The sequence below is a fragment of the Chiloscyllium punctatum genome, chromosome X, assembly GCF_047496795.1.
Source record: "Chiloscyllium punctatum isolate Juve2018m chromosome X, sChiPun1.3, whole genome shotgun sequence".
Classification (NCBI taxonomy): domain Eukaryota; kingdom Metazoa; phylum Chordata; class Chondrichthyes; order Orectolobiformes; family Hemiscylliidae; genus Chiloscyllium; species Chiloscyllium punctatum.
Window position 1 is genome coordinate 18,213,338 of NC_092791.1, and position 13,044 is coordinate 18,226,381.

Consider the following 13,044-nt stretch of genomic DNA (forward strand, 5'->3'; position numbering starts at 1 on the left):
CTCCGCTGGACACGCTCCAGTGCCAATATGTCCTTCCTGAGGTTTGGGGACCAAAACTGGACACAGTACTCCAAATGGGCCCTAACCAGAGCTTTATAAAGTCTCAGTAGCACAACAGTGCTTTAAAATCCAACCCTCTTGAGATAAATGACAACATTGCATTTGCTTTCTTAATCACGGACTCAACCTGCATTTTTACCTTTAGAGAATCCTCGACTAGCATTCCCAGATCCCTTTTTACTTTGGCTTTACGAATTTTCTCACCGTTTAGAAAGTAGTCCATGCTTGTATTCTTTTTTTCCAAAGTGCAAGACCTCACATTTGCTCACATTGAATTCCATCACCCATTTCCTGGACCACTCTCCCAAACTGTCTAGATCCTTCTGCAGCCTCCCCACTTCCTCAGTACTACCTGCCTGTCCACCTAACTTTGTATCATCGGCAAACTTCGCTAGAATGCCCCCAGTCCCTTCATCCAGATCGTTAATATATAACGTGAACAGCTGCGGCCCCGACATTGAACCCTGCGGGACACCGCTCGTCACCGGCTGCCATTCTGAAAAAGAACCTTTTATCCCAACTCTCTGCCTTCTGTCAGACAGCCAATTCTCAATCCATACCAGTAGCTCACCTCGAACACCATGGGCCCTCACCTTGCTCAGCAGCCTCCCGTGTGGCACCTTATCAAAGGCCTTTTGGAAGTCTAGATAGACCACATCCACTGGGTTTCCCTGCTTGTCACCTCTTCAAAAATTTCAACAGGTTTGTCAGGCATGACCTCCCCTTACTAAATCCATGTTGACTTGTTCTAATCCGACTCTGCTCTTCCAAGAATTTAGCAACCTCATCCTTAGCGATGGATTCTAGAATTTTACCAACAACCGAGGTTAGGCTAATTGGCCTATAATTTTCCATCTTTTGTCTTGATCCTTTCTTGAACAAGGGGGTTACAACAGCAATTTTCCAATCATCTGGGACTTTCCCTGATGCCAGTGACTTTTGAAAGATCTCAACCAACGCCTCCGCTATTTCCTCAGCCACCTCCCTCAGAACTCTATGATGTAGCCCATCGGGGCCAGGAGATTTATCAATTTTAAGACCTTTTAGCTTTTCTCTTTGCACTTTCTCTTTTGTAATGGCAACCATACTCAACTCAGCCCCCTGACTCCCTTTAATTTTTGGGATATTACTCATGTCTTCCACTGTGAAGACTGATGCAAAGTACTTACTAAGTTCTCCAGCTATTTCCTTATCTCCCATCACTAGGCTTCCAGTATCAGTTTGAAGTGGCCGAATGTCTACTTTTGCCTGTCGTTTGTTTCTTATGTATTGAAAGAAACTTTTACTATCCTTTCTAATATTACTGGCTAGCCTACCTTCATATTTGATCCTCTCCTTCCTTATTTCTCTCTCTGTTATCCTCTGTTTGTTTTTGTAGTTTTCCCAATCTTCTGATTTCCCAGTGCTCTTGGCCACTTTATAGGATCTCTCTTTTTCATTAATACATTTCCTGATTTCCTTTGTCAGCCATGGCTGTCTAATCCCTCCCCGGATAATCTTTCCTTTCTTGGGGATGGACCTCTGTACAGTGTCCTCAATGATACCCACAAACCCCTGCCATTTTTGCTCTACTGTCTTCCCTGCCAGGCTCTGCTTCCAGTCTATTTTCGTCAGTTCTTCTCTCATGCCCTCATAATTACCTTTATTTAACTGGTAACACCATTACATCCGATTTTGCCTTCTCTCTTTCAAATTCAATGCTACTACTGGCGGACTTGTGCAAATACGGGCACCTCTTAATCGTAGAACCATCAGGTGGTTACAGCACAGAGCAAGACCATTGGGTCGATCACGTTTGTGCCGGATTTCCACAAGAGCAACTCCGCTAGTCTAATTTCTCCACCTGTCTATACTTGTCTACTTTCCTTTTGAAAGCCTCTGACATATTTGTCCAATCTCTTTCTGTAGTCGTGAGTCCCAAATTTTAACCACAGAGTAAATAAATTATAAATTAATGATTAATTATAATACATTTCCATATTGCACTTATTGTTCGCTATCTTGTATATATGGCCCCTAGTTTTGACTTCTCCAATTGGAAACATTCTTTCCACTTAATAAAGGAGATGCACTGATACTTTTCTCCCAATATATTGAAGACGTTACTCCTCTCTTCCCCATCCAGGATATTATTGAATGACAATTCTGTGAATTTTTACTTTTTTAAAAAATAATTGGTGTTGATGGAGATATACTTAACTCAGGGTTGTTTTAGAATCGCAACTTGTTTCTCACATACAAACAAGGATACTGAACAAGGTAGATATTGGAACAGGTGGCTATGGGTTTGGACAAAGAGATGGAATTTTAAAATCCTCTTTGGCATAAAAAGAGGAGAGGGTTGTAGAGGAACCTGGGCAGGAATTCGAGTGCTCGAGTCTTAGTCAGGTGAGTGCACACCCCTGCCATCAGTGGAATGAAGAAGTGGGTGTTGATGTGCACAGAAGGTCTGAGTTAGACAAACAGTAATCTCTGGGGGTTGCTGAGGAGGTTATAGGGATTTGAGGAGGCTGCAGAAGGTCATGAAGAGATTTGAACATAAGAACAAACATTTAAATGAGAGATTTTAGAGGCTGTGTGGAACATGGTGTGGAATTTGAGTTGGCTAACATAATTTTGAAATGGGTAAAATTTACAGACGGTAATGGATGGGAGGCTGGACAAGGGAGCTCGTGAATAACTGAATTTCAATCCAGTAAAATTATGGACAAGGACACCAGTGGCACTTGGATTGAATTAGGGCAGAGACTGGGAATGCTTTGGAGCTGGAGGTTAGCAGTTGTGATGAAACTTAGGAGCAGGGATACTTCATTCAGACTGTTTAGCCTGCAGTAGCCAATATGGTGTTGAAAAGTTGACTTGAGGTCAAGTAAGGTAAACTGGCCAGGTTTGGTTAGGGAGGGGAATGGAATGAGTAACAAGGATAGGGAATTTGTGGTTGACCTTCTCAGTGTTTAACTGAAACCTGATGGTTTATAATTTTAAGGTCTTTATTTTATCCCACCATAGACCAGAACAGAGGTTTTCAGATCATATAAAAGATGAGAAGAGTATGGATTTTCAAAAGAGATTTATCTTGAAAAGAGACGACACGAGTCTAGACAAAGATGACAACCAGGTGAGTTCATGTGTCATGAGGAGATAATTTGCTGTAAAGCAAAAGAAAGAACAAATGCTTCCATCCTTGTGAAATGGCTGTCCTGTTTGATTCATCATTCTCTCTTGTGTTGGATATACTTAGAGAACTCTTACTTTCTATGTAAGGGGGCTTGTATAAGAGGGAATAGATGGGGTGGGAAAACGTGCAAGTTACCATCTCATGCAACAGAGATGTTTTAAGAATCCACTTGAGCAGTACCTCAAGGACATTTCGACAATATTATTTTGCAAAGAAGAAAATTATATCCAGAATTGACACAGAAAATGCTGTGAATGCAAAGAATTTGGCAAAGGTCACATTGAAACATGAGCCCTTGTACTACAAACAGCTATTGGTGTATTTGCAGCACGTGTTTTAAAATTTTTCTCTCTCTCTCTCAAGTAAGATGCGTTTTAGTAACACATTTATTGTATTGTTGACTTTAAGCTGACATTAATCGCCTTAAGCACACTTTGCAGAACATGTTAAATACTCATGTATCTTTTGAACATCGAGATTTTGGAGGATGGAATTGGAAGAGAGGGTATTGAATTAATTGAGTCCACAGGTGAGAAAAGCACAAATAAAACTTTTGTGGGCAGTATGGTAGAGATGAATAATGTTGAGGAGGTCTGGGAGAAAAGTGATTTTTGTCAGTGTTGGGTAAAATGTCGAGTTTGAAGTTCACACAGTCAAAGATGGTCTCAGCAGCTAGCTAGACAAACGGAACAGAGTGGGTGATGATGGATTGAAGTTTACTGAAGTGATTGGAGATAGTGAAATAACAGAAGGAATTTGATTCTCCACAAAGGGTTGAGGGCAGTTGTTGAGCTGGATGTTATCAGGGTGTAACTAAAAATTGATCTTGTCCTTATGGATGATGTCCGTGAGGGGTACCATATAAATGAAGAAAGGGGGAACCAAGGATAAGTTCTTGGGGCATTGCAGAGTGAGAGTAAAAACTACTGGAGATATACTGGCTGTGATTGTACAGACAGAAGTGGAATGATGCAAAACAGTAGTGGAAGAGCTAGACGATGGAAAAGGACTGATTGAGGAAAACTGGAAATAGACCATATGGAGTACTGAAGAAAAATTGAGGATAGCTGTTGGGTAACTTACTGAAGACACAATCGCAGCATTCAAACTGCGTTTTAGAAGAAATTAGTTGGCAATTTAGAGTCATTTATGGTTTTGCTACAAATAGAGCACTGGGAATCACACACTCAATTACTCTGAGTGCTCAACTAGCAATCAATGTCATTTCATTTTTGTTTTGTGTTTAATTGAGGCAGTTGCACCATGTAAATAAAGTTTTAGTACCCATAGATTAATGGCCACAGCTTGCAGACTACTTTTAACAATTAATTTTTCAGAAAGATTATGCTTTGGCAGTTCTTTAGCTTGTTGAACTGACAGCTAAATGTTGGGAGGCAGTCTTTCATACAAGACAGTTTCAAAGTTTCTCTACTCGACCCTATTACAGATGAGAGTCCCTTTGCGAGATGACCGAAGGAGCAAATCGATAGAAGAAAGAGAAGAAGAGTATCAGCGAGTCCGAGATCGCATATTTGCTCGAGAAGTAAGCCCATAGTAGTTACTTGTGACATGGTTATTCTACTTTGAAAAGCTGTAGAATAATAATTAATGAAAATGAATCTCGATTATATGATAACCAGAGTATAGAACCTTATTTTTAACAATCCATTTACAATAATGAGAATTTAAATGAGATATTTTCCCTGTTTGTTTGTCAATTTGAATTTGAATTAGTCGGGTTCTGCAAAATATATCCAGCAAAGCTTTTGCATGTTTGGTAATTTATCATACCATTCTGATGTCTCCCAAAGGGCTTCATATCCAATTAATGATCTTGTCATACAGTTATTACAGGCAGACATGGAAGGCATTTTGCACATGATGAAAAACTGTAAATTGCAGTAAGTTCAGTCCTTTAGTGGCACTCATTGAGGGAAGAATATTGACCAGGCCAACAGGAGACCTTTGCTCATTTTCAAGGCATGCCATAGAACTGTAGAATATCTGATGTGAATAATTTTAAAAATCATTGATACATTGCGGGTATCACTGGTAACACCATTTGTTGTCTGTCACTAACTGCTCTTAAATTTAGGTCACTTCAGAGGGCAGCAGGTACAAGTAAGCTCCATTGCTGTAGGTCTGGAGTCACATATTCCAGACTAAGTAAGGATGGCAAATTTCCTCCCCAATGAACCAGATGGGTTTTTACATCAATCAAAGATAGTCTAATGGTCACCATTACTTGAGACTAACTTTCAGTTCCAGGTTTGTTTTTTAATTAATTCAATTTAAATTCCACCAGATGGGATTTGAACCCATGTCCTCAATGCATTAGCCAGGGCCTCTGGATTACTAGTCCAATAACATTGCTACTACATCGCCATCTCTCCATGTGAGTGATGATCTTTGGGTGATGGAGAGCCATGTTTCATACTGTGTGTAGAGTGTTTTTCGCCCATAAAAGAAAGCTTAAGGTTTTTGGGTAATTCAGTGTTTAAGATTTGTAAAATACTCTCTTTTCTCTTTCAGTCTTCTTACAATGGCTATCTGATGGAAAGCAGGTCAGTGTCAGTGTGCGCGGTGCTTGTGCATGTAGTTTACTTCTTTTAATTCAAAGAATGTCCCAAACCTTTAGAAATACATTTATCTTTCTAATACAATCAACAGAGTCTCCAAAGAAGGCAGTTCTTCTAGTTTGCAAAAAAGGAGGCAGCTTTTTAGGTATTCAATTATTTATTTGGAGCTCTAGCTTCTTAAAGTGCATGCTTGTTTATCATTGGATGGCTTTGCAACGTGTTTGTCATTGTTCCATCTACTCTTCTCTCACTGACAATGTTTTGTTCTTTGCTGGTCTCTATATGAAAGTACATGAGTTTATACTGCCAAAACTGGCTGAACAAATTCTTTTCTTTAAACTGGTTAATTAAGTTCCAGTTTTTCTTTACTTAAGTACTTTTTGTCATTTATATAAATGATTTGAATGCGAACATCGGAGGTATAGTTAGTACGTTTGCAGATGACACCAAAATTGGAGGTGTAATGGACAGCGAAGAAGGTTACCTCAGAATACACCGAGATCTTGATCAGATGGATCAATAGGCTGAGAAGTGGCAGATGGAGTTTAATTTAGGTATATGTGAGGTGCTGCATTTTGGGAAAGCAAATCTTAGCATGACTTATACATTTGATGGTAAGGTCCTCGGGAGTGTTGCTGAACAAAGAGACCTTGGAGCACAGGTTCATAGCTCCTTGAAAGTGGAGTCGCAGGTAGATAGGATATTGAAGGTGTTTGGTATGCTTTCCTTTATTGGTCCGAGTATTGAGTACAGGAGTTGGGAGGTCATGTTGCGGCTGTACAGGACATTGGTTAGGCCACTGTTGGAATATTGCGTGCAATTCTGGTCTCCTTTCAATTGGAAGGATTTTGTGAAACTTGAAAGGGTTCAGAAAAGATTTACAAGGAATTTGCCAGGGTTGGAGAATTTGAGCTACAGGGAGAGGCTGAACAGCCTAGGGCTGTTTTCCCTGGAGCGTCAAAGGCTTGAGGGGTGACTTTATAGAGATTGATAATATCATGAGGGGCATGGATAGGATAAACAGACAAAGTCTTTTCCCTGGGGTGGGGAAGTCCAGAATTATAGTGTGTAGGTTTAGGGGGAGAGCGAAAATATTTAAAAGGGACCTAAGGGCAACTTTTTCACAGAGGGTGGTTTGTGTGTGGAATGAGCTGCCAGAGGATGTGGTGGAGGCTGGTACAATTGCAACATTTAAAAGGCATCTGGATGGATATACGAAGAGGAAGGGTTTGGAGGGATATGGGCCGGGTGCCGGCAAATGGGACTAGATTAGGTTGGGATATCTGGTCGGCATGGACGAGTTGGACCGAAGGGTCTGTTTCCATGCTATACATCCCTATAAGCCTATAAATCACAGTGATGATTTTTTTTTGTGTTGAATAATTAACTTTATCAGGAAAAACGTGCCCTTTTGTGCTCTGGTGTTCTTGTTGAGGGTTCCAGGTTGTCTGAGGGTAGTCAAGAGATCCCTTTATCTGATTGTAATAACTTACCTCAAACTGACTCCAATACATTGTGGGTGGCACAGTGGCAGAGTGGTTAGCACTGCTGCCTCACAGCGCCAGAGACCCGGGTTCAATTCCTGCCTCAGGTGACTGACTGTGTGGAGTTTGCACGTTCTCTCCGTGTCTGCGTGGGTTTCCTCCCACAGTCCAAAGATGTGCAGGTCAGGTGAATTGGCCATGCTAAATTGCCCGTAGTGTTAGGTAAGGGGTAAATGTAGGGGTATGGGTGGGTTACGCTTCAGCGGGTCGGTGTGGACTTGTTGGGCCGAAGGGCCTGTTTCCACACTGTAATGTAATCTAATCTACATTCTTGATAGTTTTATTTTTCCTCTCCTCCTTGGTACATAAGTGGCAAATATAAATTTTAGAGGAAGTCCGAATTATGTTGAGATCAGCCATAGTTGAGTGAATTTTTTTTTTGAATGATTGCAGTGTATTTTAGTCAGTCTGTGAGAAGTAGACTACTATAGTGGCTTTTTGGTCAGAGCATTGAGTGTAGGAGTTGGGAGGTCATGTTGCAGCTGTTTGCATATAATTGAATTAATTTATGGGTTTACCGACTGCAACTTATTGTATCCATTTAAATTCACTCTGCTAGCTTTATGTTGTGGCAATATTGTATTTGATCAGCATTGAAGAAAAGTATGGCTGTAAGCATATTAATAGTTTGAGGCTTTGTAAATGTCTTAACATTTTCTGTGACAAACATTAACTATCTCTCCTTGTCCTTCTCATCTTACTACAGCTTTTGACATGATTGACCACATTATCTCAGGTCCCTGTCCATGTTTGCCCAACTGAGTTAACACTAGACTCCATTCTTAACTATCAAGTCGAAGCCAGAGGATCACCTGCATCGTCTCCTCTTCCCACTCGTGTGCTGTTACTTTTGTTGTCCACCAAGGTTCAATCCTTGGACCCCTTCTGATTTCTAATCTGCAACATCACCTAAAAGCTCAATTAGTTTCCACGTGTATTCTGATAATGCCCAACTCTACCTCTCCAACACCTCCCTTGATTCCTCCATTTCCTTTAAATTGTCACTGTTTATCTGACATCCAGTCAAGGATGAGCAGAAATTTTGTCCAATTAAATATTGGGAGGCTCTCACAGACTTTGTTCTAATGTCACCAGCTCCATCCCTGTCAAATTCCATTCACCTATTACTGCTTTGTTGCTTGCTAAATAAGCAGTGCCTTGATTTTAAAATTCTCATACGTGTTTTCTGAACTATCCATGGTGTCGTTCTTTCCTATCCTTAATCTCCTCCAGCCCTACAACCCTGTGCCATTATCTATTCTGGCTTTTTGTGCATCCCGAATTTTAATTACTCCATCAATGGCAGCTGTGCTTTCACCCATCAAGGTTCTAAGTTCTAAATTTCCTGCCTGAACTTCTCCTTTACAAAGCTTCTTATATCCTACCAATTGACTGACAGTTTGGCCTTAATATCTCTTTATTTAGCTGATGACAATTTTATTTGATCGTGCTCCTATAAGATGTTTAAGGATGTTTTACAGTGTTAAAGGTGCTACATAAATGCTTCTATTGAAAACGTGCATTGACAATTTTGCACTTTTGAGCTCTGTTAGCCCCTTTACCAAGTATTCATATTTGTAGCAGTATTTACAATTTATTATGACAGGTTGGTTTTAAAGTGAGGCAATATATTTTTATTGACAGGATATGCTATATAGGGCAATGAGATGGTAGATTTACACAATGTTGCCTGTTTCCAAATCCCCGTCACTTCTTGGATTCAGCTCCTTCTCTGGAGTTTTCCTAGAATAGATAGATGGATCTAAAGAAGCACTTTTTGTGTTTGATGTGCTGATATTTTTGTTTGTTTGTTCCATTTGTGAAAATACTGGGCATGAAGACTTGAAAAGCACCACCAACCATATCATTGTGGCAAAGTTTGTGCAATACTTGATAGGCTTTTTGATGTTTCAAGTGTACAAGAAACAAAAGGCTTATAATTCTGTTAAAGCGAGAAACACTTGCATTGAAGCAAAGATGAATCCCCATGGAATAATGCAGAAATCGTAGTACTTTGCTGCCATGAGGTCTTTTCAGCGGGTCATTGACTCATATCTCCATTGTTGCAGAGGAAACCGAGAGTGCCTAAGCAGAGCTTCTAGCAGTCGTCAAAGCAGCACTGAGAATGAACTGAAGTCCTCCGAGCCTCGGCCGTGGAGTAGCACGGACTCTGACAGCTCCAACCGCAGTCTGAAGCCACCTGTAACTAAAGCAAGCAGCTTCAGTGGAATCTCCATCCTGACTCGAGGGGATAGCATTGGCAGTAGTAAGAGTGGAAACAGGGTGTCCAAAACAGGTGCGCATATTGTGGATTCATTTTAGAGTTGTTTTCTGTCTTGCTCTTTCATAAATAATCATTTGGTTTCAATTCTCTTCTTGCTGAGGCTGAAGGAACGTTTCTTTTCTCCTCCGTTTTCCGTTTTTGAAGGCCATGACGTGCCATCGCTGCCCAAGTGATTTGATTCTCACTGCTACAAGTTGTGTTCAAACACAGGAGCAGCCATCCCATTTTCTTTCCCAAAGCAAAACACTCCAGATGCTGGAAATGCTCAGCAGGTCAGGCAGTATCCATGGTGAGAGAAACAGAGTTAATGTCAAGAAGATAGGAGCAGGACTAGACCATTCAGTCCCTTAAGCCTGCTTTTCCATTCAGTTAGATCAGAGCTGATCATTTACGACAGCACCACTTTCCCATGCTATCCCCATAATTCCTTGATGTAGTTTATCTCCAGATATCTATTGGTTTCTTTTTTAAACCTGCTCAATGACTGACCTTCCACAATCCTCTGGGATAGAGAATTTTCCACGTGCTGAGTGAAGAAGTTGCCCCTCGTCTCCGTTTTAAGTAACCTACCACGTCATCAGTCACCGGCCTGAAATGTTTGCAGTGTTTCTCTGCTGCCTGACTTGCTGAGCATTTCTAACATTTTCTTTCCGTCCTTATGGAGTAGTATTCATCTTTCCTGTGATATCTGCTAAAGGTAGCTAAAATTGATAACTCGTCATGAGGAAACATAGGAATAAACTCTGCACTGTGACCCTGCTGAAATAAGTTGCCTCACTCTTTGATTGCAGCCTTTCATGCTGTCACTCCTTTCATACTGTATTGACACATCTGGATTGTTCAATATTTGGCGATGCTCATTTCACACTTCACCCTGGCACCCATAAAACCAGTGACCTGATATTTCGAGATACTAAGTCACTGTACTCACAGCTCTGACAACTTGTTTGTGCACTAAAAGGGTGCTATGTTCTAAAAGAGCAAAGTAGCAACTACTGATCCCATCGCCGATGTCACTGGAGCCCTTTCCATTCTGGACTACAACTTGCAAGATGTGAGCAATCTCCTCACAAAGAGGCAAAAGTATAAGACATGTTTGTTTTATAGCCTTTATTTCAGGGTTGAAACAAAATTCCTGCCACAACTATTGTTTCCTTTTAAGTCTCAATTTCTTGTGGGATTTCCTACCTCTTGTGTCCATGTGCTTGTCAGCAAATGTTTGTTCAGATGTTGAACTGAGGCACAAGTTGTGCAATCTCAGTGTCTGAATCCCTGAACATAATTTATATTTTACACAGAGGGAGCAGAATAAATTGAGAAAAAGTTGAAATCCGCTCCAAATCTTTGAGAAGCTGAATTTTTAGTCTTTTGGCAATTGATCTATTTCCATTATATCATGATGCTTTTTGAAATCCTCTGTTAGAATATTTGTGTCAAACACAAAGTCTGCATTTTTTTAATATATATAGTTATGGTATGAACTGAGCTTGAGTGACCTGCAAGAATTGAACAATGTAATTAAGAAAATTTTGCTTGTTTTGGCATTGTGCATATATTTGTGCAGCTGTCAAGTAGAGCTTCGTACGGTCACTCGTTCTATGTTGTAAGAATTGGTTACTCCTGCTCTAGGCTTGCCTCTCGGGACTCCTGAGTTAACGTCATCAAGTTACGTGCAAGCCTCTGCACAGCAACCTGGGAGGACCGTCCTGTCGAATTCTGCACAACAGCAGCAACTGCCACCCACACCTCCACAACAACCAATGACCAATCACATGATAACACAGGTGAGTCAGCATTCACGGTCTCTCCCCTTAAAATTGCACTTGATTTATTAAGCTGTGTTGGTGCAGAAGCCAAGGGCTGCTGAGTTAGGTATGAATTGTGAATCGGAACATTGTAAGACATTTTGTACAGTGGAGTTTGCTTATTATCATATTTAATCCAAATCCTTTTACTGTCTTTATATAATCAAATGTTTCAGGAGCAAAACCAGTCTCTGTACATGATCCAAGGAAATGTCCAATAGTTAGCAGAAGTTTACTTCTTTTTGGTCATTCTCGCTCCCCCCCCCTCCCCCCAAACTCCATGTGCCAAAATGAATTCAAATCTGTGACCTTGCCTGTATGTTGTTTTGAGCTGCTTGATTTCAGTTCCACGTTCTCTTGATATTGGGGTGCCTTAATCAGTCAAGTGAAAAGATCTGTTCAAATCTCTTCACAGTCACTGCTGATGGCAGCTTTTCATTTTTGGTCACAAGTTTTACTTGACACAACAATGACAGCTGATCATCTCCATACGCACACTTCTGTTATTTCATTTAGGAATCAAAATATTTTGCGAAGACAACAGTACAACTTTCAGTGAAGCCACTTTCATAACATGAGCAAAAATTTAAGAAAAAGCATTTGTATGGATTTGCCCTATTATAGGAAGTCCGAATGCAGAAATTGGATCGGTTTTGGTGTATTTCTCTTTTTTTCCTATTTTCTTTTCTAATACCCGTGCTCCTGTATGGTCTCATAAGCAATTGCAGACATTTCGTGCATGGGAAAGCTTGATCATGTATTTGCAGGCTGTGTTACCATGGCTGGGTTGGAATGCAGCAACAATGATGAAGCAGACCAGATTGATATTGTCCTCACCCACTATTGCCAAGCACGTACTTTCCACCATAAGTCATTTTATAGTGATCAGCTAAGGCTGAGCCTTTTTTATTATCACACCTCTAGCCCACTGTCTCGACACAACGTAGCACCTAGTACTGAACTCAGAAAGTCTGCACAATGTTGGACTTTATCCTGAGGCCTACTTGACATCTTTTTTTCCATTAGGGTTTAGATCTGTGGCACATTGAGACCTGGGACTGTGAGATCCAAGCAGACTAGGTTGGTTGCATTTCGCCTGTCCTTGTGGAATAGTTTGCTCGTTCTGTCCAAAAGCATTCAAACTAATTTGGTAGAATGGGAACCACGATATAGCATTAGGAAGGACAAATAAGATTCACAACGGTTTGGGAGAGAGAGGTCCAAGTAAAAAAAGGAAATCAGGTGTTAGGCGGGGTCAGACTAAAAGGTAAAGCAGTGAATTCTGATTTCGATATACAGTGAATTCATAGAAATGTGTAACATATGGTAAATAAAGGTCATGAGCTGCTGGTGCAGATAGCCATGTGAGAAATTAATGTTGCAGTAAAGTGAAACCTAGCTCAAGAGTAGGACTGGATATCAAATATTCCTGGAGGCAAGGGGCTCTGGAAAGATAGGAAAGAGAAGAGGAGTAGCAGTATTAAGAAGAATATTACAGTTTTAGGGAAGGAGTGAGGATGTCTTGGAGGAATCGATTTGCTTAGAGTTAAGAACGAAAAGAGGTAATATTACACAACTGGGTGTATTTCATTGC

The 13,044-nt window shown here is 40.6% G+C and overlaps 1 protein-coding gene across 10 annotated transcripts in view; it reads left to right on the top strand.

Moving 5' to 3' along the window:
* Window positions 1-13,044, top strand: part of r3hdm2 (R3H domain containing 2) — a 272,705-nt gene that overhangs the window by 177,892 nt on the left and 81,769 nt on the right. For 8 of the 10 annotated variants that reach the window (XM_072567272.1, XM_072567275.1, XM_072567278.1 and 5 more), the window contains 6 exons: window positions 3,070-3,178; window positions 4,686-4,781; window positions 5,771-5,802; window positions 5,909-5,962; window positions 9,431-9,657; window positions 11,275-11,429. In XM_072567272.1, coding sequence (XP_072423373.1) covers window positions 3,070-3,178; window positions 4,686-4,781; window positions 5,771-5,802; window positions 5,909-5,962; window positions 9,431-9,657; window positions 11,275-11,429 — 673 coding nt within the window. The remainder of the gene's footprint in view (window positions 1-3,069; window positions 3,179-4,685; window positions 4,782-5,770; window positions 5,803-5,908; window positions 5,963-9,430; window positions 9,658-11,274; window positions 11,430-13,044) is intronic. The other 2 variants (XM_072567276.1, XM_072567280.1) reach the window with 1 other exon arrangement.